The sequence below is a fragment of the Condylura cristata genome, unplaced genomic scaffold (genome assembly GCF_000260355.1).
Source record: "Condylura cristata isolate star-nosed mole 26May11 unplaced genomic scaffold, ConCri1.0 scaffold00015, whole genome shotgun sequence".
Classification (NCBI taxonomy): Eukaryota; Metazoa; Chordata; class Mammalia; order Eulipotyphla; family Talpidae; genus Condylura; species Condylura cristata.
The window spans coordinates 38584883-38611180 of record NW_004567116.1 but is presented as its reverse complement, the minus strand read 5'-3'; the positions used below and the strand labels follow the sequence as shown (position 1 = coordinate 38611180).

The 26298-nt window shown below is 35.3% G+C and overlaps 1 protein-coding gene across 2 annotated transcripts in view; it reads left to right on the top strand.

Moving 5' to 3' along the window:
- Positions 1-26298, top strand: part of RAB6A (RAB6A, member RAS oncogene family) — a 68413-nt gene that overhangs the window by 38064 nt on the left and 4051 nt on the right. The window contains exons 3-6 of one of the 2 annotated variants that reach the window (XM_004683186.2): positions 1080-1133; positions 2468-2573; positions 4464-4575; positions 10448-10541. In XM_004683186.2, coding sequence (XP_004683243.1) covers positions 1080-1133; positions 2468-2573; positions 4464-4575; positions 10448-10541 — 366 coding nt within the window. Of the gene's footprint in view, positions 1-1079; positions 1134-2467; positions 2574-2639; positions 2746-4463; positions 4576-10447; positions 10542-26298 lie in introns of both variants that reach the window. The other variant, XM_004683185.2, reaches the window with a different exon arrangement.

Here is a 26298-nt window from a genome sequence, read left to right as displayed (position 1 = left end):
GAACTGGGGTACAGGCCAGAGGTGCAGGGGTGGTGAGAGGATTCACCAGAGACAGAGTGGGGAGCAGAACAGGCAGATCCACGAAGTGCACTGCTGAGGGTAGCAGCGGGTGGGTAAGGAGAGGTCTGCAGAGCCATGTGGATCACCTCCAGGGCAGGGGGGGATCGAACTCATGTGAAAGTGGCTTAAGCTTTTTAGTGCTGTGCTTTAATCCGCTGCACCTCCAGGGAGGGCCCCGAGACACAAATTTTTAAACTGAATTTTTTGTCTTTGTTGTGTGGCCATCCCACTCATCTAGATTTTCTGCCAAATACATTGGACTATTGGTAACACCTTGAAATTCACTTTTACAACATTTGTTATACCTAATCCCAATTTTGTCATTGTGATTTGGGAATCAGTTGAAATCCATTTTCTTCTGCCAATTTCCCCAAATCTTTAAATACGTGTTTATAGAGTGTTTCACTTTTTTTAGTCATTATTACATAAACAACCAGGTAAGTTCTAGTGTTGTCATCTCCAACATGGTATTGAATTATATATAATATAGCTGATGAGCATTAGTGGGGTCAGTTTTGAAAAAGCCATCCTTTATCCAGTGTGAAGCTAAGCTGTATTCGATTTAGTGGTGTGGGTGGAAGAATCTGTATCAGCAAGTGTCTGATTCAGAAGGTCAAATAGCTTGTAAAATTCTTTTTTCTGAATAGTGTTTTTTTTTTTTTGCATAGTACTATATATGAAGGGATAGACGTTGTTACTGCCCATTGAATGACTTTGCAGGGGAGATTTCAAAATCCTATATTTTCACCTGTCAGAATTTCAGTATTAGGGTAGAGTTTTAGACATTTAAGAATTTTGATCCTTTAGAATTTCGATATTTAGGATTATGGTGTTGGTGATTGTAGTTTGATTGGCAACATAAGGCAGTGTGTGATAATTGAAAGCCCTTGTCACTAAAAATTTTGTTCACTTTTGTATTTATTCATTATTTCTTCCATAGTCCTAATTCCCATTTGAACCCTAACCTGCTTATCAACTTTAAGCCATTATTTATTAATTTTTTTGTTTTGTTTTTACAGGCAACAATTGGTATTGACTTTTTATCAAAAACTATGTACTTGGAGGATCGAACAGTGAGTAATGTTTTCTGTGTGTAATTTTCTGGACAAGTTGATAGAAAACTATGATCAAAGTTATTATCATTGTCACTAAAAGAAGTATTTGGCAAAAGGTACCAAATTTAGTTTATAAGCCTTGAGAAAAACTGTTATTACTGAGTGAGTATTGCATTTCTTATCTCCAGATGAAATCCAAAGATTAGAGAAAGCAAATTTATTTGGAAAATCCTGATGGCCCGAGGCTTGCTAAACCCAGTTTGTCATCTTGATTTGGGAAAATAGCAAGTAGCAGTGAGATCATTTAAAGGAGTATTTGCTTGGAGTAATTAGTGCTGCTCTTGAGGCTGAGAAAGGTTTTATTTGAGAATTACACAATTTGTGAACCTCGGGGTTTTGTCAGAATATGACATGTACAGAAGTGATTATGCATGATAGTTATTATTATTCATTGGATTTTTGTCTTTTGGGACACTCCCTTTAATTCCAGTGTAAATTCTGTATTCTAGCCTACTGTCCTTTGAAGAAATTTCCTGCCACCTAGACAGTGACCATCTTAAATGCATTATTTCAGGAGCTATACCAAAAAAAACCCATTTAATTGCTAGTGCTATTTCTTTATTAGTATCTAAACCTTTCTTTGGAAATTTCACTTTTGTTTTAATTTAACATAGCATTTTATTGCTTAAAGTTTGGAAGCTTTGAAACTGCTTTATGATGGTCTAAGAAGTTTTAATGTGGCATTGCAAAGAGACATTTGTTGTTTTTGTTAGATTAGAAATAATGTTTAGGATAAATATATAAAAGAAACATAAGCATAGTAGTCAGAGACCCAATGTCAAAGAGTTGTAGATGGAATAAAGCACACATTTTAACTTCAGAGATTTTCAGATAAGTTTTAATTCTGTTACTCTGATACACTAATTCCCTTATTGTAATAAAGGTTGCTCATTGACATTTGTCTCTTTCATTCTCAGTATTGAACATCAACAGAGTCTACTCTTTGCTATCCAGGAGGCATAGGATTCAAGTAGAGGTTTCTATAGGGAAGGAAAAAAGAAGAGTATTTTTAAGTCTGTTAAATCTTCATTGCCATTTTTTAAGTCATGTATCTTTAGAGCAAGCATATTTTTAATATTACTTCACAATCTCTTTGGAAAAGCACAGTTTTGTGTTATTTTCATCCCTTACCATTCTACCACTTTTGCATGAATCTCCTTTCTACCTCCTTTCCAACCTCCCCTTTTAAAAACATTGTTTCTTTTTTCTTTTTAGTACAGTTTGGGTTTTGTTTTGGGTTTCTTTTTTGTTTTGTTTTGTTTTGTTTTTATTTATGTTTTCCCATCCCACAGATCAGGTTGCAGCTGTGGGATACTGCGGGTCAGGAACGTTTCCGTAGCCTCATTCCCAGTTACATCCGTGATTCTGCTGCAGCTGTAGTAGTTTACGATATCACAAGTAGGTATTTTGCAACGGGTTGACCTTTCTTATTTTTCTTGCTTGTTTGACTGATTTTGTTGTTAGGTACGATTGCAATTATGGGACACAGCAGGTCAAGAGCGGTTCAGGAGCTTGATTCCTAGCTACATTCGTGACTCCACTGTGGCAGTTGTTGTTTATGATATCACAAGTGAGTGGGGGGGGAAATTATGCATTTCTAATCTTCTTTCAATCTTTAGCTTAGCTGCATGCATGTTCTTGTCTTGTGCTTGTTTTCCATATTGGCATGTAAAAATGAGTTTATCAAAGCAAAACTTATCACAGATCAGCTAGGCCAGCAATATATCCTTTGGTGCTTGTATCAAATACTTCATTTCTACTGTGCCAGCTTTTAGTTTTGCCTTGAAAATTTCCTTTGGGCCCCAAAGCTTTCTCAGAATCCTGATGTCTGTAAGGCACAACATAATTATGATTGGAAGAATATCTCCTTTTTTATTTAACTTGATCTTAGGTTTCCCCTAAAATAATATAATCTGCATTTAAGCCTCCTGCCAAGTTTTGTAAGTCCTCTGGAGCTTTTGTTGAGGTTATTAAAAGCTTTTGCTAGCCAACTTTTTTCTGCTTTACCCTCCCATCCATCCTTTCTTTACAGAGGAAGGGAGAGAAAACATAACATGCAGTTTTCTACATATCATTTTTATTTGAATCATTTCTGGATTCTGTGACTGACTCATTTTTTAGCTAACAAATTTTAATTTCACTTCTTTCCTAGAAAAAACTTTAAATGGGAACCTAAGCTAGTAATATTCTTTTGTTTTCCCAAAAGATTGAATAATGCTGTTGGCATTTTAAGTGACTATACATTTTCTATGGAGCATTAGTGACTGACAAGAAAATGCTCTTTGATTAAAATTGTCTTTACTGCCTAATATATATATTAGGCAGTAAAAAGCATCATTCCATATAGCAATCCATAATTTATAAGAAAACCAGCATAGTGCAGCACCATGAACTTCTATAAAAACATATAAACAAAGAAACTATTGATTTGAACAATACAGTTACCATACATTTTTGCATATCTACTTCATAAGAATTATAAGTTAGAATTTACATTCAGAGGCTTTATTCCCTGATTAGGTGCTATATGCAGTCTGCCTTTTTTTCAGGCTTTACTTTGGGTTGCTACTTGTTTAAAAAGTGTGTGAATGTGTGTTTATTATTGTCTGTTGACAGATTTTGCAGCTTTAAGATGTTTGTGCTTGCTTTAACAAAATCAAGTGAAACTTGGTCTATTTTTCTTTTAAAATTATGCATATATGATTAAAATGTTAGTAAATTATTTAACCACTATGGAAAACTGAAATACTCAGAATTCAGCACCAGAAAAGGTGATTTTGGTTCATTAAACTAATAAAGTTAAAGTGATCACAAACTAAATAAGCAATGCAAACAAAGTGGTGTTGAGAGCTATTTAAAGGCTTTACAAATTTTCTGGTTATGTTGGGACTTACTGGCTGACATACTTTTGGAGATGCTTTCTTTGTCATGTTTGATATGTGTAAGTAATCAAAAAAGCATTGTGGCAATGTAGCACCATATTATCTGCCAAAGCTGTCATTGCATTTTTAAAAGTTTTTTTTCCAATTACATACAGTACATTGCACTCACTTGGGCATGTTCAAAAACTTTGAACTACCTTATAAAGGAACCTTGAGGAATTTATTCTTGTGATTTGTCTAGATCATTGACAGTATACTCAGATAAAATGGAGTTATGTTGCAGGCACATTAAAAATGGGTCCTAATGTGCCAATCCTTTCAACTTCCAGGGCTTTTATTTTCTTGTCTATCAGTTGGGGAAACACTTGCAGTAACACTAATCTCTCTATCTACCTTCCTGCACCAGATGTTAACTCATTCCAGCAAACTACAAAATGGATTGATGATGTCAGAACAGAAAGAGGAAGTGATGTTATCATCATGTTAGTAGGAAATAAAACAGATCTTGCCGACAAGAGGTATGAAGTGATTTTGTATGTGTATGAAATGTCTGATATCTCTATTAAGCAACCTGTTATTTTGGTTACTGAATAATTGTTTTGAAGAGACATATTTAATCCTTAAGTTTATAAAGTTTATACTATCCTTTAGTGTGGGTACCTGAAATACAAACACAAACATGAAACTCAGTCCTGAAAGGAGAATGAGTTTTTCTTTTGTGTAAAGCCATATGTAAATAATTTATGCAAGATTGTTTACACATGAAATGAGTAACTATTTTGCATATTTTAGGACTTATAAATACAAGCAGCATTTGATTAAAGAATAAAATGTGTTTGAAAAAACACCCCCTAGCTTTAATAAGTATTCATAATGATTAAAAGCACTCTTTCAGTAATCTTGTTAATATTCATTATAAAAAAATTCATTATAATTCAGTGCTGTAGTTTTTCTTTCTTCTTTTTTTAACTGTATGATTGAGCCAGACTGTGTAGTTGAACTGAATAGCTTGATTGTGGTACCTTAGTCAAATGAGCAAAGCCATATTCAAGTCACAGGGTGCAAAATGTTTTAACATTCAGTGTAGGTCTCGTGGCTTGAATATCTGCTTTTAGCATTCCTGAATGATCTGCTGGATATTCTTTCAGCTTTGAATAGTCTTGACTATTTTATTTAATAGTGGAAGCTTTTAGTGTTTATTATTTGTTTGTTCATACATTAGATGCTGAAATTTGGGTAATAAAAGTGTACTGTTAATTAAAATGTTACAAGAAATCCAGTATGTTCAAAGATCTGTGGAAATGTTTAACCTGTTGTTCTCATGGTATCTTAATTGAAGTTGGCAAGGCAGTGACAATTCTTAAGTCTTTCTTAATTTAAAAGTAAATTCTAAGTAAGAGTTCATTTTTCTTCACGAAATCATTTTTGAACATCAGTTGCCATCATATAAATTTTCAGTTATTTATCTCCAGTATGAGAACTTGAAGATCATATTCATTTTTTGAGACCATTTTCAAATAGAAAAATAATACATCTCATTTTCCCCCCCTATAGTCAGAGCCTTCAAAAGGATATTTATAAGCGTCTGTTCTTCATAATATTTTGATTGGGTGTACAGTGTTAAAAACTTACCTAAATTATATATGTAATAATTTTTCTCTAAGGTAGTATTTGTTGCTTTGGAATTAACATTTTTCTCAGTAGTATTTGCCAAACTACTACCCGCCTGCTTTTCACATTAAAAGAACTAGAGTGTTTGTACATTACACTAAAATAACGTTTTATTAAGATTTACTTTATTTATACATACAAGAACTGGGGTACAGGCCAAAGATATGGGGAGTAAGAAGATTCACCAGAGACAGCAGGGAGGAGAACAAGCAGAGCTACTGAAGTACACTGCTGAGGGGCACAGCAGGTGGATCAGGAGAGGTCTGCCTCACTTTGTGTGTCACCTCCTGACCAGAGATCAAACTCGCCCTGTGGATAGCTTAATAGTACTGCATTTTAATCTTGCACCAACAGAGAGGGCCCTTTTTTAAGATTTAAAAGAAAATATTAGTTGTATGTGTGTCCTTTTATAAGCATGACGTAAAATCCGGAAACTAGAAAGGGAAAGATTTATAAGTTTGAATACAAAATATAAAGAGCAGTCACCTATTAGATCAGCAATTATTTAGGAGATTGACAGTGTACAGTATTGTCAAGAGGCTGAATAAACCAGAACCTCTCATACAATAGAAATGTAACTAACAGAATTTTTGGAGGGAAATAATTTAACAGTAGCAGATCTTAAAATATTCAGGTTAGGGCCCTCCCTGGTGGTGCAGTGGGTTAGGACACAGTACTGCAAGCTGGCAGCAGCCACCTCAGAGTGAGTTCGATCCCCGGAGGTGACCCACATGGCATGGCAGACCTCTCCTGACCTGCCCACTGCTCCCCACTCTGCCTGTGGTGAATCTTCTCACTGCCTCTGCACCTCTGGCCTGTACCCCAATTCTGTGTGCATAAATATATTAATCATTTTTTAAAAATACTCAGGTTATTATATCCAGTAATTATTTCACAGAAATATAAAAAATTAACAGAAATGTTTATTACAACATAATTTCTAGTACTAAAAATTTTTAATCAGTCTAAGTGTCCACTATTAGCTGAAGTGTTTATAAATGTAATAATTTATGGCACTAAAAAGAACAGGAATTTATTGAAGAATAACCATCTTTAAAAAGCACTTGATGTGTCTAGTATAATGTCCTTTCTTCTTGTTATTTTTTTAAAGTGTATATTTTCCTTAGAACAAATCTACATAAACATACTTAGATTAATTATAGTTGTTTTGGGGAAAGGGATGAAATTATGGAGGACTTTACAAAATACAACGATTCATCTTTAAATTTTTTGATTACTTAAAAATTGATTACTTTTCTGATTGGGAGGAAATGGTTCAGTAAAAACAATTTTAAGTTAAATGTCTGTCACTTTTAGAATTAAATAACTTCTTTTAACTTATAAGAAAAACCAGGAAAGATCGTTTTAGGTGTGAGCTTTTAAATGTTGAGTACTTTTTGTATCCCCTGTTGTCAGTCATTTCTAGATGTTTCAGACCTGAGAATTGCTTGGTAAATAACATTTGTTAGACCTTTTATGCTTCTGACTATAATATTTCATGGTGTTTTTTTAATTTGGAGAGAGGTTGATCCTACTTTGTGATTAAATTACTCTAGGTTGAGCCCATTGTATCTGTAAAGATTGTTCCTGTATTTTTCAAAATCAGACCACATTGGAACCATTACTATAGTAAACCTTCAAGCATTTTATTCCAGTGAATACACTTAGGATTCTAATCAGAAAGGACTTTTTCCTTTAATCTTTCATACATAGGGTTTATAGGCTAATAATCATTTCATTTAAGAAGTATTGAATGTCACTGAGGTTTCAGAGGATACTCCTAGAGGATAGAATAGGTAACAAAAGAGGCAAGTTCTAGGGGACTTTTATTTCAGAGAGTAAACCAGACAGTAGTCAATAAAACACATGTTTAATAGTAAAAAATACAGCAAGAAAAAGGGAATATGAAGTATAAGGGTGAGTTTAAAATATTAGACAGTATAGTAGTGAAGGACTTCACTGAGGAGATGACTGGTAACTTTGGAGTAAAGATACTAAGAAACGAAAGGGGTTAACAATGCAAATATTTTTAAGGAGGAAAAGGTCTTTGGCAAGTGACCCAGAGAAAGTAAAATCCCAGGGTTTGAATTAGAAATACCCTTAATTTATTTGAAGACTAGCAAGGAAGTCTATATTACTAGTAAAGAGAATAATGGGAAGAGTCGTAGACAAAGTAAAGTAAAGGCAAAGTAAAGACACTATCTGAATGGGCTTGGAGGGTTTAGTAGAGGAGTAATTTTTTTTTTTTTTTAAAGATTTATTTGTGCATACAGAACTGAGGAACAGGCCAGAGGCTCAGGGGCAGCGAGAGGCTTCACCAGAGACGAGTGGGGAGCAGAACAGGCAGATCTACGAAGTACACTGCTGAGGGGAGCAGCGGGTGGGTCAGGAGAGGTCTGCTACACCATGTGGTCACCTCCTCATGCGGAAGTGGCTTTAGCTTCTTAGTGCTGTGCTTTAACCTGCTGTGCCACCAGGGAGGGCTGAGGAGTAATTTTTTATAGATCACTGCTCTGTTGAAAACACATAAGGGTAGAAGTGAGGAGACTAGTAAAAAACTAACTCATACTGTAACCCAAGCAAAACATAATGACTAGTACCAGAATAGTGGTAGGTTGTATGGCAATCAGTGGTCAAATTTTGAAGCTAGAACTGTCAGGATGCAAAGGAAAGAATACATACTAGTGGAACAGAATAAGGGACGTGGAAGAACAAGGTGACACCCAAATCTTGGTCTGAGTAATTAACTGAAATGGGAAAGACTGCATAATAAGCAGGTTTGGCAGAGAATTGATCATTTTATGTTTAGATTGGCTACTAAATATCTTTTTTCAATAGATTTATTGGGCCATCCCTGGTGATGCAACCTGTTAAAGCACAACACTTGAAGTTATAGCAGCAACTGCAGCACAAGTTCAATAAAATTTAAAAATAAAAAGATTTATTTTTAGGATGTAGACTGGAGGTGTGGGGGTAGGGAGTGAGAGAATTCACCAGAGACAGAGTGGGGAGCAGAGCAGGCAGATCTTCTGAAATTCACTGCTATGGGAAGTAATAGGAGAAACAAAAGAGGTCTTGCTGCACTATCTTGCTGGATTCGCTCCCTGACTGAGGATCAAACTTACGCTGCTGTGGCTAGTGATAGGTTAATGGTGGTGAGTCTTAACCTCTACACCAAAAAGGTAGGCCCATATTACTGAAAGTCCTCTCTGGTAGCACAATAGGTTCGAACGCAGCACTGTAAGCTAGCCGCAGCTGCTTCAGTGCAAGTTTGATCCCCAGCCCTGGAGGTGATCCATGGCATAACAGATCTCTCCCTGTCTTGTCCACTGTTCCCCTCAGCATTGTACTTCATCAGTCTGCCTGTTCTTCCCCCTCTGTCTCTGGTCAGTCATCTCACCCCACTGCACCTCTGGCCTGTATGCCAGTTCTATATGGATAAATAAACCTTTAAAAAATAAATATCTTTTACTGAAGATATCAGCTATAAATGATCCAAGCAAGATATAGGAATTTGGGAATCATTAACATAAATGGTTTAGAATACCACAAAACTGCATAGGTTCAATAGGTAGTGATAGAGATCCAAAAAAGAGTACCTTTCATGTCACCTAACATATTGTTCCAAGGAAATTCACATTGAGTTTAGGGTCAAAGTATTTATCTAATGCTAAAGGTTTGCAGAGTACCATGTTACTTTCAAGTTTAAAAAAAAAAAGTATACGCACATACTTAACATATAGACAATGAGAGGACAAGAAGGCAAATGTAGTAATATTTTCTTGAGACAAAAAGTGGAATCTAATGTACAGATGTGTAAGTTTTGGGGGTAAGGACTAGAGATAATTTATAAGGGCATAAACACAGGTAGATTGGTGGATAGATGTGGTAAGAGCTTATGGAAGTTCTTTGCATTGCTTCAGTTTTTCTCTAACGTAGAAATCAGGTTTTGATTGTCAAATCATAGTTTGTTCTATTTAACAGCATTCTTTGTATATGTATTAAACTTCTCTTTCCAGCTAGGCTCTAGGAACACTAAGATAAGTTAGGTTATCTTGCACTAGAAGCGTTCACAATTTGAGACACACTGCTAATTATGCAGCATCACTAAATGTTCTGTAAAAGAAATATTGAAGTATTAATATCATGAATTAAGAGCCTTTAACATGTACCTCTTTTGATTCCTTTGTGCCACTTACAGAAATTCACAAAATCTAATAGAAGGGAATGAATCACATTGTGAAAGATATAAAGCACAGTGTGTTTATAGCAGTATTTTTCATATTGTAAAATTTGAAAACATAGATTTTTGACAACTTGAGGGAGAATGGTTACATAAATTATAGCAACTAATAGTTACATGAAGTATGGCAGTTAATTGTCTACCATAAAAATTGCTTTACACAAAGCTTTTAATCAAAAGGCTTAAGTGCTCCAAATTTACTATTAAGAGAAATTAAAAGACTATTCAGTTTTTAAAATGAAAAAAATTGCAGGATATGCTTGGCTAAGTTAAAATAAATTATTAAAAATTCCTGTTTTAAAAATTGTGTGTTCAGGTATAGAAGTGTACAGATTTTAAGTGTACTTCAGCTTGATGAATTTCCAAACCTTTGTAAATAGCATATATATCAAGAAAAGCTATTTTATGAACATTGTTTATAACCTTTATGTTGTCACTTTTCAGAAGGAAAGTTATCTTTTTAAATTTTCCTACAGGCAAGTGTCAATTGAGGAGGGAGAAAGGAAAGCCAAAGAGCTAAATGTTATGTTTATTGAAACTAGTGCAAAAGCAGGATACAATGTAAAGCAGGTGAGTGTTCTTTAAATATTGGTCGAGATTATCAAGTTGAAGAAATATTGTGAAATAGTTATATAAGTATTCTACAGTGTAATAAGGCTTTCTTCCTTTTAGTAACAGCAGGTCTCTGCAGCAACATACTAACTAAACAGTGAAAAAATGCAAATATGGTATAGTTTTAAAGAAAAAGAGAAAAGACTTGGCCAAACTTTTCAGATGTGGCCAAGACGGCCACTTCATTATGATTGCAAGATTGTGTGATTATAAAGTTGTAAACTTAATTAACATACTCATACTACATACCTACTACATTGTTTCCAGATAAATTGTCCTTATTTTAGAGTTTGATGTTATAAAAGAAAGGAAATCCTTGCTGCAGGAACAAACATATTACGTAAGACGTAATATAAGTATATTCTGGTTGGTTGTTTTTTTAAATACAATTTATTTATATATATTTTATATCGTTGTTCATTTTTGTACAGTGTTTGCTTTCTCTTCTCAAGTGTAATCCCCATAGAATTTCCACCACCACTTCATCTGTGCATCATTCCTATAGTCCCTTGTGTTCTTCCCCTATTTTGATTCTTCTCTCTTCCCCTCCCCTGTATAATGTCTGATTTATCGTTGCCTACTAATTTTATTATTGTTATTTTTCCCTGATCCCTTATTTGGGTCCCTTGTATTCTTCCTATAAGTGATGCCATCAATATTTTTCTTTTTTCTTCTAACTTATTCTACTAGTATTATCCCTTCTAGCTCTATCCATGTTGCTGTGAATGGCATGTGTTTATCTTTTTTGATTGATGGGTCATTTTATTCTTAAACTGCTTTGTTTTAGCAGTGTTTATAACTGGAGTCTTTTAAATGGCAGGGAATCATGGGGAAACGATACTGTAAAACTGTTTTCTAAAAGATGGGGTTGCCCAAAAATAACTCTTGAACTCTGTGAAAAATAGAGTGATTAACGGAGGTGAAAGGTTGTAGGAGGGTAGGTTAGAGGTTCTGCTAGTGAGTAGTAGAACTTTGGTGGTAGGTAAATGAGGCTTATACACACACAGAGGTGAAGTTTATAAAGCTTTAAAATAAGTGGTCAACCAATAAAATTCTACTAAATAAAAAAAAAGCATACAGATTGTAAAAATAAAACATAGAAACAATGGGTCTCCAAAAGCTCAACTATTTTATTCTTCATGGTTATGTATCACAGGGAGTCATGAGCCCAGATTTATAGGATTTAGAGAAGAGATCAATAAATTTTTTATAACAGTTTATTTTTACACAATAAATTATTTTTAATTGTAGGTGGTCAAAATAAAAGTTAAAACCTAGTAAGCTGATGAGACCTTTATGAAAAATTCTTTTGTAGTGTTTTCATTTTTGGCAGTTTATCGCCCATCCTTGTTTTGAAACATAAACTAAATAACTGAATTGTCAGCTAGTTCTCTCCTGATGGCATACTGTTTGTGGTTCCACTTTGTATTCTTGCTTTATTCTTTGTTGAAAAAAAAATTTTTCTTTCCTAACTGTTACCTCTTCTTTGTTTGAATTTCAGTTTAGATGTTAACTTTCAGACATTTTTTCTGGCATTCTCTACCAAACCTCCAGGCTCTGACCAATGATTTGGTTACATATTTTCTCAGACACCTCACCCTGTGAAAACACTGTCAATAGAACTTACCACATTGTATGGAAAATGTTTCCCTGAATATGTATGGAATTTTTTGATAAACACCTGAACTCATAGAAGCTACAAACAATTCAAGAATTTGAGTTGATAGAAGTTACCACATTATTATCACATTTTAAGACAAGGAAGTAACTGCCTTCATCTAGCTTTCTTTTACTGGCATTTTGATAAAAGTTTGACCTTGTTGCTTAGATGCGAGAGTTTGGCCTTTGCCAGGCTATCATTCTATTAAGGTTAATGTCTAAAGATGGTGCTTCTCTGGTCCCCTGATACTGACCCTAAGTAGGCTCATAGGTTTGAAAGTTCTGAAATCCAGGAGCATATGGTATGGTATTAGTTATAGCTAGTATCTTCATGATATTCATTGCTTCCAAGTTTAGATAATTCCTAAAGGATGTGTTATTTATTTCATGAGCACATAATTATTTTAACAGCTTATAATTTTCATAGCACAAAATTCGCTTGCAATTATTTTTAGTGAATTATAACATTGTGCATCCATTATCACAATCCAGTTTTAAAGGAATGAGAATGAAACAAACAAACAAAAAGAATTACAACTTTATGTTAATAAATATTTAAATCACAGGTGAAATCTTCCCCTTTTAACTCTCAATAATTAAATATATTTCTGCATTATAGGAAAATGACTGACTGATTTTAAGTATTATCTAAGAAGTAATCACATTTTTAAAGGGTTGTCTATTCTTTGAGTTAGTCTTTATAAAGGAATTGAGGAATAATCAAGCAGTGCACTATTAAAACGAAACTATTTAATTGACTAGAAATGCAAGAATGTTTTCCTTTTTTCTTTTAGTTGCTTTACAAATCACCCAATATTTAAAAAAATAAATAAAAACATGGTCTTTGATATATTTGCTTCATAGAAAAATACAAACATTTTTCTAAGGCAAATCTGCAAATAATCGTAGACCAATTCCTGACTCTGGGCAACACGCCTTGATAGTTGGAGTTCACATTGCATATCTAACGTTACCATGCCATTGGAATTAGGAATACGAAATAAATTTGACTAAGTTTTATCTTAGATATTTAGTCTACCATTGAAGTTAGGAATGTATTTTTCCTATACCACTCTGCTATCTTTGATGAAGAGTAGAATATATGATATCCAAAGAAATGTAAAAAGACCAGAGACTTTAGAATGACAAATTTTCCCTATGAAGAGATTTGGAGAATCGTGTAATTGCTCTCAACTTTAATGTACACAATAGTTACTGGCAAGCTTATATAAAATGCAGATTCTTAGGGCACTACTTGGGGATACTAGGTTAGTAAGTCTAGTGTTATATCTTAAATCTACATTTTTTTACAAGAAGCCCAGGGGATTTGTCATATAAAAATATACTTAAAAAGAAAGGTGTGTAAAGCCTTAGAGATGTTTTAGTGAGTTACGTCAAATATATGCAATATGATAATTGTTTGAATAACTATGGATTTTCCTAGCCCCTGCTAGATTCAGAAGACAGGCTTCCTGTACTCAAAGTACTTAGTATGTTGTAGAAACCAAATGAGTACATAAGGAATTTAATATTATGTATCCAAGTGGCAAAACATATCTTCATAAAGTAGAAAAAACAATCTAAGGAAACTCAGAATTTTTTTTGACACATTTGTGTTCAGACACTAGAACCAATCATTTAGATAGTCTTTTTGATTCCACATTTTATAGCTATATTAACACCTTCATTGTCTATTGTCTTGCATGCTTCCATAATTTATTAACTGATAACTACCTCCACCCCTTTAATGTAGTCCTTATCCTGCTAACCAAAGTGATTGTTTTGGAAAATTTATCTGCTTAGATTTATTATCCAGACTTGTAACAGACCCCTTAGTGTATGCTTGTGCCCTGCTATTAAATATCTCAGATTTGTATGTCACTGTCCCATCTTTGACCACTATACACTAATTATAGCATTGCTTAAAATGCCCCATCGTAAATTTAGAGTTTACTGTGTTCGTATATTTCCAGTATATGTTATTGTCCCTCTTTCTGTTACTTCCCTTATGCTATTTGTAATTTGTAGTTAAAAACTCAATTCAGGGCCCTCCTTGGTGGCTCAACAGGTTAAAGTACAGCACTACAAAGCTAGCTGCAGCCACTACATGAGCTCAGTCCCTGGCCAGGGAGGTGACCCACATGGTATGGCAGACCTCTCCTGGCCCACCCGCTGTTCCCCTTAGCAGTGTGTTTCATTGATCTGCCTGTTCTACTCCCCACTCTGTCTCTGGTGAATCCTTTGACTGCCCCTGCACCTCTGGCCTGTACCCCTGTTCTGTATACATAAATGTTTTTTAAAAAATCAAAAACTCAATTCAAACAAATCTAGATTAAGTGCCTTTCCTAATTGTTACATTAGTATCTCTTTTTAATATACTTTTTTAAAAAAATTATTTATTTATTTACACATACAGAACTGGGATGCCGGCCAGAGGTGCAAGGCCGTGAGAGGATTCACCAGAGATAGAGTGGGGAGCAGAACAGGCCGACTGATGAAGTACACTGCTGAGGGGAGTAGCGGGTGGGTCAGGAGAGGTCTGCTACACCATGTGGTCACCTCCAGGACATGTGGAGATTGAATTCATATTAAAGTGGCTTCAGTTTCTTAGTGCTGTGCTTAACCTGCTGTGCCACCAGGAAGGTCCTTAAAATACTTGTCACAGATACCTTTGTCATTTCTGCCTCCCACTAGACTGAACTTAGTAAATATTCATTGATGAAAGGATAATACAAACATACTTAGAACTGCCAAAGTTTGCCCTAAGAATAAACTTTATTCAAGTAACTCTGTTTTAAGAATTTTTTAAACTAGACTGAACAAGTTTAGAAAAGCTAAAATTGTATTTTGACTGCAACTTAGATATCTTGAGTTCCATATATCTTGAGCTTATCTGAATTCAGTTAAGCCTATATTAACTTCTTTTTCATTTTTAAATTGAATTAAACATTTATGTACAATGAATAACATGTTAAAATTTCAATTAGGTTAATTTTGATAAATGTATATGTAGAAGCAGTGTTTACATCAGTGAAGATGACATTCATATATTTGCTTAATTTCCAAATGAGTAGTGGCTTCTAATTCAATGCTGTTGTGATTAGAAATTGTGCTGTGTGACATTTCAGCCATTTGTAATTTATTGAGACTTAGTCTGTCAAACAATCTATAATAATAATTGTTCTTACCTATATTGCCATTTGGTTTTTTGGATTTTTTTTCTTCATATGTTTTAAAATTTTGTTACTAAGTACATACATATTTAGTATCTTCTAGTGGGATTACTTTTTAAATGATTGAAATGTCCCTCTTTAATTCCATTCCTTATCACCAACTTTTTAATCTGATCTTGATGTGGCCACACCAGCTTACTTATTGCTTATTATTTGTTTAAAGTATCTTTTTCTGTGAAAAGTGGAACTCTTGGGCCCTCCCTGGTGGCGCAGCAGGTTAAAGCATAGCATTAAGCAGCTAAAGTCACTTCAGGATCACCCTGGAGGTGATCGACATGGCGCGGCAGACCTCTCCTGACCCGTCTGCTGCTCCCCTCAGCAGTGTACTTGGTCAGTCTGCCTGTTCTGCTCCCCACTCTGTCTCAGGTGAAGCCTCTCACCGCCCCTGCAACTCTGGCCTGTACCCCAGCTCTGTATGCATAATAAATAAATCTTAAAAAGAAAAGTGGAATTCTTAAGCATGGCATTTAGATGTCATTTTTTTTTTAAATCCAGTCTTTAAATCTGTGTCTTTAAATTAGATAGATGATTGTTTTATTTAGATTTAATGTAATTACTAATTGTGGCTTGACATATCTCCCATTTGCTGTTTTTTCCTACTTGTTCCTTTGTCATTCTTGATTTAATCAAACATTTTAAATTCTTCCCTTTTTTTTTAAGATTTATTTATTTATTCATATAGAACTGGGTACAGGTCAGAGATGCATACATAGGGTGAGAGGATTCACCAGGAACAGAGTGGGGAGCAGAACAGGCAGATCTACAAAGTATACCGCTGAGGGGAGCAGCAGGCAGACCAGGAGAGGTCTGCCACGCCATGTGGATCTGCCATGCAGGCGGGATCGAACTTATGCAGAATTAGCTTAAGCTTCTTAGTGCAGTGCTTTAACCTGCTGTGCCACCAGGAAGGGCCCAAATTCTTCCCTTTTTTAACCAAACTCTTTCCACAATTTTTTTAATGGTTTCTTTAGGGATTAAACTAGAGTCAATATTATAATTCCACTTCTTGTGGAATTATGCACCCCCATCCTTTGTGTTATTGTTGTCACAAATATTGTATGTATTATAAACTACAATATTTTGGTTTTGCTTGAACAATAATTGAGATAAGAAAAAATAGCTTTTTCTATTTCCAGTGCTTCTGAAAGATCTGAACTTCATCTGGTGTAAGTTTTGTTTATCCTACAATGCTTTTAAGTGTTTCCTATCAGGTCTCCTAGTGATAAATTCTTTCAGTTTTCACTTAGTCTAAAAAGCCATTGGAGGATCATTTTGATCCTAGTTTATGAATTTTGAATTGACAGGCTGTTTTTCCACCCAGCACTTTATAAAGTACCATACCATTGTTTTATGGTTCCCACTGTTTCTAATTTGAAATGATCTCTAATGTGTATTGCTGTTCTCTGTACATAATGTATTATTTTAAAGTATTTCTTTACCTCCATCTTTATTCTTCCCTCCCTGTAATTCCAGTGGCATAGTTGTTAAATGGCTTAAAATTGTCCCCTTGGTCACTGAGACTTTGCTTGGTTTTTTGTTTTTTTTTTTTGTTGGTTTGTTTTTTTAGCTTTTCATTTCTCATTTTTTGGTGGGTTGAATATTATTATTTGTCTTTATATTTACCTACTCTTTTAAGTTCCCGGTTTTTGCTAAAATTCCCCTTATGTTTAGTCATTAGAGTTGTCATTACCTTCAAGTCCTTGAACATAGAGTAATTGCTTTGCAATTATTGTCTACTAATTCCAACATCTGAAGTCATCTTAGAACCTGTCTTTTTTAAATTGTTATTATTATTTTAATATAATAGTTTATTTTTACATCATCTTTGCCTTTTTCCATCTCATTTGTAATTCCCATCACCAACTCACCCATGTGTCATCACCATAGTCCCATGCACTTCCCCCCACACACCCCATTTTTGACCCCATTCTCACTCCGCCCCCATAAAATGTCTCTGGTATATAGTTTATTATTATTTTCTCCCCTGGTCCTTTATGCTTCTGCTGTGAGTGAAACCATCCAGAACTTTTTTTCTTTCTCTTTTTCTGGCTTATTTCACTAAGCATGATCCCTTCCAGCTCCACCCATGTTGCTGCAAAAGGCATGAGTTTATCTTTTTTGATTGCTGAGTAATATTCCATTGTGTATATGTGCCACATCTTTTTAATTCGGTCATCTACTTTTGGGTGTTAGGGTTGATTCCCTGTCTTTCCTATTGTAAATAAAGCAGCAGTAAACATGGGGGTGCAGGTGTCTTTTTGAGTAAGTGTTTTTGTGTCTTTTGGGTAGATACCTCGGAGTGGGATTGCGGGGTTATATGGAAGCTCCATTTTCAGCAGTTTGAGAAACCTTCAAACAGTTTTTCATAGTAGGACCTGTTTCTTTTAATGACTTTTTAATCTCTTGATTTCCCTGTTTCTTCACATATCTAGTAATTTTTGGTTGTATGCTTAGCATTGTGTTTTATACATAGACTCTGGTTTCTGTTATTTTTCACTGCTTTTTTAAATTTTAGAAGGTTGTTAATTGCTGGCTAAGTTCCTTGAACTTGGGGTATCTTGTTGTTATGCTTGTTTGGGTGGTTCTCTAGAAATCCTGAGATGTTTACCAAACTTTTGTCATATATAAAACTGTAGCTCTGGGGTAAACAATAGCTGAGACTTAATGCTTCTTTCTTTAAGTCTCTTAGCTGTGGCTTTCTGAAGGACTCCTTGGAGTCTCTTGTACCTATATGCCATTAAGGATTTAGCTAAGGATTTGCAATAAATTTATACATTTTAGGGCTCTTCAGCTTGGTGCTTTCTCCTTTTTGTTTTTCCCTTCTTCATTATAACTACTCTGGCAGTCCACCCAATGACACCACAATTTGTAAAACTAGTTTTCTGCTTGACTTCCACATATGGCATAATCTAGGAATTACTCTTGAGAAAAACCATTATAAACTGAGACCTCACAGGAGAGGTTTTGCTGCACCATGTGAGTCCCCTCCCTGGCCCATGATTGGACTCTCACTGAAGCTGCCGTAGCTAGCTTCTAATTTTGCAGTGCTGTTCTTTAACCTGTTGCACCACCAGGGAGGGCCCAGAACTATACATATTTTAAGAATTACTACATTAAGAAGTATTAAGTATAGAAATGTCATCTGTCTTATCCTCTGTTTGGCAGTGAAGAGAAATGAAAAAGGAAGAGATATATTCCTTCATCTTTAACTTGTAAAATCATTAGTGCTTATTAGAAGAAAAAGATTTGTTTCAAAAAGAGTTTGTTAAAAATTAGTGGTACTGTCCTCACCCCAGTGAGAATGGCACATCTTCAAACAACTAGCAACAACAAATGTTGGCGAGGATGTGGAGAAAAAGGAACTCTCCTACACTGCTGGTGGGAATGCAAACTAGTACAACCACTATGGAAAACTGTTTGGAGGTTCCTCAAACTGCTAAACATGGAGCTTCCCTACAACCCAGCAATCCACTCCTAGGTATCTACCCAAAAGACACAAAAACACTGAATGAAAAAGATACTTGTACCCCCATGTTTATTGCTGGAAAATTTACAATTGGAAAAACATGGAAGCAGCCCAAATGCCCAAAAGTAGATGACTGGATAAAAAAGATGTGGTACATATATACAATGGAATATTACTCAGCAACCAAAAAAAGAGAAACACATGTCTTTTGCAGCAACTTGGATGGAGCTGGAAAAGATCATGCTTAGTGAGATAAGCCAGAAAGAGAAAGAAAAATACCGGATGGTTTCACTCATAGCAGGAGTATAATGGACCAGGCGAGAAAATAACAAAAATAATGAACAACCATATACCAGAGACATGTTGTGGGGGTGGAGTGGGGAATGGGACCAAAAACGGGGGGGGGGGGGGAAGGGATGGAAATGCATGGGACTATGGTGGTGGCATACGGGTGATTTGGTGATGGGAAACCCGTGGGGATTACAATCAAGATGGGAAAAAAAATGTGCAAAATGATGTAAAAATAAACTTTTGTAATAATTAAAAAAAAAAAATTAGTGGTACTGTGCTCTCCCTGATGGCACAACAGATTAGGATGCAGCACTGCAAGTTAGCTGCAGCCACTTCAGTGCACATTCTATCCCTGCCCTGGAGGTGACCACATAGCGCAGCAGACCTCTCCTGTCCCTCCCGCTGTTCCCCTCAGTAGTGTACTTCGTTGATCTGCCTGTTCTGCTTCCCACTCTGTCTCTAGTGAAGCCTCTCACCGTCCCTGCACCCCTGGCCTGTACCCCAGTTCCATACACATAAATAAATAAATCTTTTTTAAAAATTAGTGGTACCTAATTGGCATCACTGTAACAGAACAGTTAAAATTTGTATGCATATTCACAGTGGAATTACAGTTGTGAGTGTAAGGGAGAGAGAAGGAAGATTATTACACTTGCTGAAAAAGCTTCTGTACTTTAAGCATTGGTAGAAGTGTAGTGTCTTTTCTGTATTACTTTGTCCTACTTCTCCAGTTTTTGGCTGAGAGCAGGTCTTTTATCATGTATCTTAATCTACAGGTATCAAGTATACAAGACTATTAGGTGCCTTGAAGATTATAAAGTTATGTAAGATTTGATTCTTGAGTTCAAGAAATTGATAGTTGAGAAGCATCACATTTTCATAAAATGGTACCCAAAGGGTAGGTGATATATTATAAATACCTAGCCAGTGCTATAGACAGCAAGATCCTTTTATTGAGAAGTAAAATGATAATTGGTACATGGAACTATATTTGTATATTTAGAATGATAGAGTAAGGCTTTGTTTAAAAATGCCACAATCTGAATTAAACACTTAGAGACTTACTTGGTTTGGATAAGTTAAAAGACAGCATACTGTATGGGAGAACACAAATTAGCATATAATGGAAAATCACCTAATGCACATTGTACAAGTACTATGCCATAAATACTAGCTTCAAAATATTTCCTTATTGCCTTCCTAGTAGGCACTTCATGTAATATGTAAGTGCTTAGATGTTTTGAAATCATGTAATAATCCTAAATCAGCTGCTATTGTTGCTTTGATATTAGAGAGGAAATCTGAGGCATAGAAACTATATAACTTTCCCAGAATTACCTAAATATTATATGTTAGAGTCCAGTGTTTATCTCACTTAATTTCACAGTGTTTTTATGAAGTAGATAATACAATCATTTCACTGCAAAGAAACCAAAGTTTTCAGACTAAGTAAAATGCATATGATTACAACTCAGGCTAATATTTGAGTTTAGTTCTATTTAGTTTTAAAACCTGTGCTCTTAATGCTGCACTGTTCTGTCTGTCATGTGTAACTTTACACAGAATTTACTGTTTAGTGCTTCATATTCATGACACTGTAATACTTCACTGTCACTGAATGTTTAGCATTCCACACATCTAGACAGTATTAATTGTGGCATTGACCCTGCTCTCATCAATCATTGATTTACTGAGCAGATGTTCATGCATACCCAATTCCATGAGGTTATTTACTAATAGAAATACAATAGTAAGGGAAACAATGTAAATCCTTACAACTTTGGAGTTTACATTTTAGTATGGAGTGTTAGACAGTAAATGAAAATATAATACTTAATGAGGTTATGTAAGTGCTATGGAGGAGAATAATGTCAGAGAAATAAAGAATAGTAGTTAAGCAGCTATGATAGTGATGTTTTAAAAGGGATAATTAATGGGAAACCTCTGTGATAAGGTGATATTTAGGCAGAGATCTAATGAATTGAGAATATGAGCCATTTATATACGTGGAAAGAGCAGACCAGTCCTCATGTACAGTGACAAGCTCAGAGGTGCTTGGCATGTTTAAGGAACAGTAAGGAGATCAGTATAAAGTTAGAGCAAGGGAGGGAGAGAAAGTTTAGAACTTGAGCTCACAGAGATAGTTCTAGGGTATAGAGGTCTAAATCCATGTAGTCTTTACCATACACATAAAACAGCTCCCTACTTTTATGAAGATTAATGTTCATAGTAGAAATTTTTCTGTCGTTTGGTGAAACTGATTAGCTTAGCTTGTTCTTTGTAAGATGGAATTTCTTATATTTTAATTTTAATTTCGAATAGAATTTATTAGCTTACTACTGATACAAAACTATTTAAATTTCAGTATTATCACATACCAGATTTATTTATTTATTCATACAGAACTGGGGTACAGGCCAGAGATGCGAAGGGTGAGAGGCTTCACCAGAGACAGAATGGGGAGCAGAACAGGCAGATCGAGGAAGTACACTGCTGAGGGGAGCAGCGGGCAGGTCAGGAGAGGTCTGCCTCACCATATGGATCTCCTCAGGGGCAGGCGGGAATTGAACTCTTGCAGAAGTGGCTTAAGCTTCTTAGTGCTGTGCTTTAACCCGCTGCTTCACCAGGGAGGGCCCACCACTATATTTTTCAAAGAGTCTAAGAACCATTTTTCTGTTTTGTTTTGTTTTTTAGTTCATTTGCTTTGGTTATTTATATTTCACATAAGATAGACCATCCAGTCTTTCACTGTTTTGACTTATTTGCTTAGAATAATCACCTCAAGTTGCCTCCATGCTGTTGCCAAAGGCAAGATTTCATCCTTTTTAAATATCTGAATAGCACTCCATTGAGTGTATATACCACAACCTTTTTATCCAGTTTTCTGTCAGTAGCATTTGGATTGTGTCTGTGTCTTAGCTATTATGAATAATACTGCTGTAAACATAGGGCTGCATATATTGGATCATCAGAAAAGTCACGGCATATTTTTTCTGTTTGTTTTTTTTTTTTCCTTTCTTTTTATGTTTCTTAAGCAAAAATGAGTCATGACTTTTCTGTCAACACAGCATCTTTTCAAATTAATGTTTCCATAGTCTTTGGTTATGAAATACCTAGAGTGGGACTGCCATGTCATATGGCATTTCTATTTTTAGTTTTCTAAGGAACCTCCGTGCTGTTTTCCATAAAAGTCACACAAATTTATAGTCTCAGTAAATGTATGAGAGTTCCCTTTTCTCTATTTCTGGTTTTGCCGTATGGGTATGAAGTGGTATCACATTGTGGTTTTGATTTATATTTCTTTATCAATATGTGAAATTGAGCATTTCTTCATGTGCCTGTTAACCATTGTCTTTGCAGAGGTGTCTATTTGTATCTTCTGCTCATTTTTGTTTTATTAGATTGTTTGAATTTTTTGTGATTCTTGAGTTCTTCATGTATTTGGGAAGTGTCACCCCTTGTTAAATGCATGATATACAGGTATCTTCTCCCATTCAAATTAACTACAGTGAAGATAAGAACTGATAACAGTGAATTACGAGATCTCCTTCAATCTGCCTATTAAAATTATGTACCTGAAATTATAACCCAGAATATTCAATGTGAAAAACTTTCTGTGGCTGTTACTACAATTTAAATATGACTATTTTCCCCTAGAAATTACGAGTAAAATACCATATACATGGATGTCAGTATAAAATTGATACCATTTTTTTAAAAGATTTATTTATTTATGCACACAAGAGCTGAGGTATAGGCCAGAGATACAGGGAGTGAGAGGATTCAGAGAGTGGGGAGCAGAACAGTCGGATTGACTGAAATACCCTGCTGAGGAGAGTAGCGAGCAAGATAGAGGTTTGCTGCATCATGTAGGTCAACTCCCTGGCTAGGGATTGAATTCTTGCTGAAGCGGCTGCAGCTAGCTTCATAACCTCTCGCATCACCAGGGAGGCCCCAATATCATTTTTCTAGGAAAAGAACATGTCTGGAAAGCATCCTGGGGATAATGCTCCAGAATTTCTTTAGAAAGTAGATACTCAGTACTACTGAGTGTGATAATTAAAAAATGTATTACTTAATGTATTCCTTAATGGTGCAGCGGGTTAAAGCACAGCACTAAGAAGCTAAAGCCACTTCAGCAAGAGTTTGATCCCCGGAGGTGACCCACATGGTGCGGCAGACTTCTCCTGACTCGCCAGCTGCTCCCCTCAGCAGTGTACTTCATCAGTCTGCCTGTTCTGCTCCCTATCTGTCTCTGGTGAATCCTCGCACTGCCCCTGTACCCCAGTTCTGTATGAATAAATAAAATCTTTAAAAAAAAATGTATTAGCAATATGGCCCCATACTTAGTCATCTTCTATACCTAATATAGCAGAAGCCTCTCTCGATATATATATCATTGGCATTTATGAAAGTTAATTTTCCTCTATAGTTACTTAAAACAACTTAAACCCCCTAGGATTTTTTCCTTCTCTTCTTACATATATTTCTGAAAGGATAAAACTTGGCTTTTGTAAAGCATTTTCTTAACCCATTTTGGGATATACTGAATTGGATTTAGGTTAGTAACATTGTTTCTTTGATACAATTGCAATATTTTTGGAAGAATACCAAAATTTTCAAGTATATTGGTTAAAACTGTAGATAAAAGGTTTTTTATTTTGTTTTTTAGTTAATTTATTTGTTTATATGTAGAAGAACTAAATGTAGGCCAGGAGTTCAGGGGCGGTGAGAGGATTTTTCAGAGACAAAGCAGGGACCAAAATAGGTAGATTTACTGAAATATACTGGGAAGTGGAACAGTGGGTGAGATTGGAGAGGTCTGCTGCACCATGGGAGTTAAGACTTATTCCCTGAGTCACCTGGGAGCCCTTTTTTGTTATTTTAATTTCGTCTCTCCTTGCATTCTTGTTCATTTTGAGACGGTGTTTCATTTTTCCTCTCAGGTATAGTCCCCATAAATCTCCCACCACCACATCACTGAGAACCTTTACCATAGTCCCTTGTGATCTCCTCTCCCCTGGTTTGATCCCTCTTCTCCTTTCCTGCTGTATGCCTCAGTTCTACAGTTTGCCTGCAAGTTTTATCCTTTTTTGGACCCTCTGTTCAGTTTCCCTACATTCCTCCTGTGAGTGAAACCCTCTGGCATTTGCTTTTTCCTTCTGATTTTTTTCGCTGAGCTTAATCCAGATAAAAGTTTCAAGTCAGTTAAAACTGTTTTTATGTCTGTGCCTTATGTGTAATAATGATCTTTGACAAAATAGATTCCTCTTGCTCAGGATTGTAATTTCTTCATACATCCTTTTCCATGGAAGTGCTTTTTATTTAGGAGGAATAGCCATTTATTTATATTAGACAGCTTAAGGAAGTAAAAAGTAAGGACTTTGGAATTGTAGCTTTGTATTTATTTTTTTGGTCTATGGCAAATACTCTCTTCAGTCTAAAATTTCTAAAGAAGGATATTAATATTTTACTAACATTGTAAAGAAATGAGGGAACAAGTAAAGATTCTGTCAAAACCTTAATACACTGGCTTCTCCTTTGATTAGTCTCTTTACTAGTTAAGGTTCTAGCATTTGTCTTTAACCCTGGCTGCACTTACCCAGATCTTTGAATGAAACACTAAAGTTCTAGGCCTACCTTAAAACAGTTGAATCTACCTTTGGGAATGGGACTCAGTATGTTATTTGTTTTTTAAGTTTCCTGGGTAATTCTAATGAAGTTAAGTATTGAAAACCAGTTTCTAAAGGCAAAGCCTTCAAAATAGAACCTTTTTAAAAAGCTTTCCTGATTGTTTTTGAAGGTAAAAATAAGGGGGTTTATTATTCTGTGTCTAGTATATTTAACTGAAAATAATGGAGGCCTATTTCTTTAAATATATATTTCTCTGATGGATGGGTCTACCAGTTAATCTGATCTTTCTAATTGTCATTGACTGCAACTATATTTGCTTACATTAATTGAATTCTTTTCACATTTGATTGTAGATATCCAGTAGCGTTTGTTTTCTTATTAAGTTGAAGTGTGTCATTTTTCTTCACTGTCACTCTGCATGCATATAAATTTAAAATCCCTTTTGACCTTCCTGTACTAATGCAAGGAACCAAGTAAATTGGTCGCTCATCCATGGGGCATGGGGCAAGGATGGTCAGGAAGATTGAGTGAGCATAATAAGGATTGCTAGTTTTTTTCCCACTTGATGTAAGAGCAAGCTTTCTCTTACATTATCTGCTAAATGTATTGTGAATAGTTATGCCTAAAGAAATATCTGAAAATTCAAATACTAATGGACCCCCCCCAAAAAAAAAACTAGTAGATAAATGCACTGATCAACTGTTTATATCACACACTATGCCTTCAGATGTGCTTTCACATGCACTAGTCATTCTTTAAACTAACATTAAAAATATATATATATATCAGGTACTAGGATAACAAAGCTGAAATAAAAGCTAGGCCTCCAGAGTTTTAAATCTAGAGGGAAAGGCAGGTAGGTAAATTGGCCATCACAATTAGTGTAATAAAAGCACCAAGAGAAGAAATAAAGAATACTACTAGAGTATATGGAAGTAATTTTTATTAGGGTAATGGGAGTAAAGGAATCTGGGAAGTTTTCTAAGACATTATGAGGCAATCCATCCCTAAGGCTGAGCGCTAGACAGATGTGATTAGGAGCAGAGGAGGATAGTCCTTTATTCTCCCCCCCATCCCTGCTTTTTATTAGGAGTCTGAAGAATAGGGGAATTAATATTTGTTGGGTCACATGCTGAAATAATGGGATAGTTAGTACTAGAGTTTGTTGGCTAGTATCTGAGCTCTTTCTATAAACAAATTAAATTCTGTGTTATAAGAACAGATAAACATGAATATAATACTACTTTTCCTGAAATACCTCATTAGTTATGTATTTATCACTAATTAGAACCTATTAACCTATTTTAACTTTTTTTTTTTAAGATTTATTTATTTATTCATACAGAACTGGGGTACAGGCCAGAGATGCAGAGGGTGAGAGGGTTCACCAGAGACAGAGTGGGGAGCAGAACAGGCAGATCAACGAAGTACA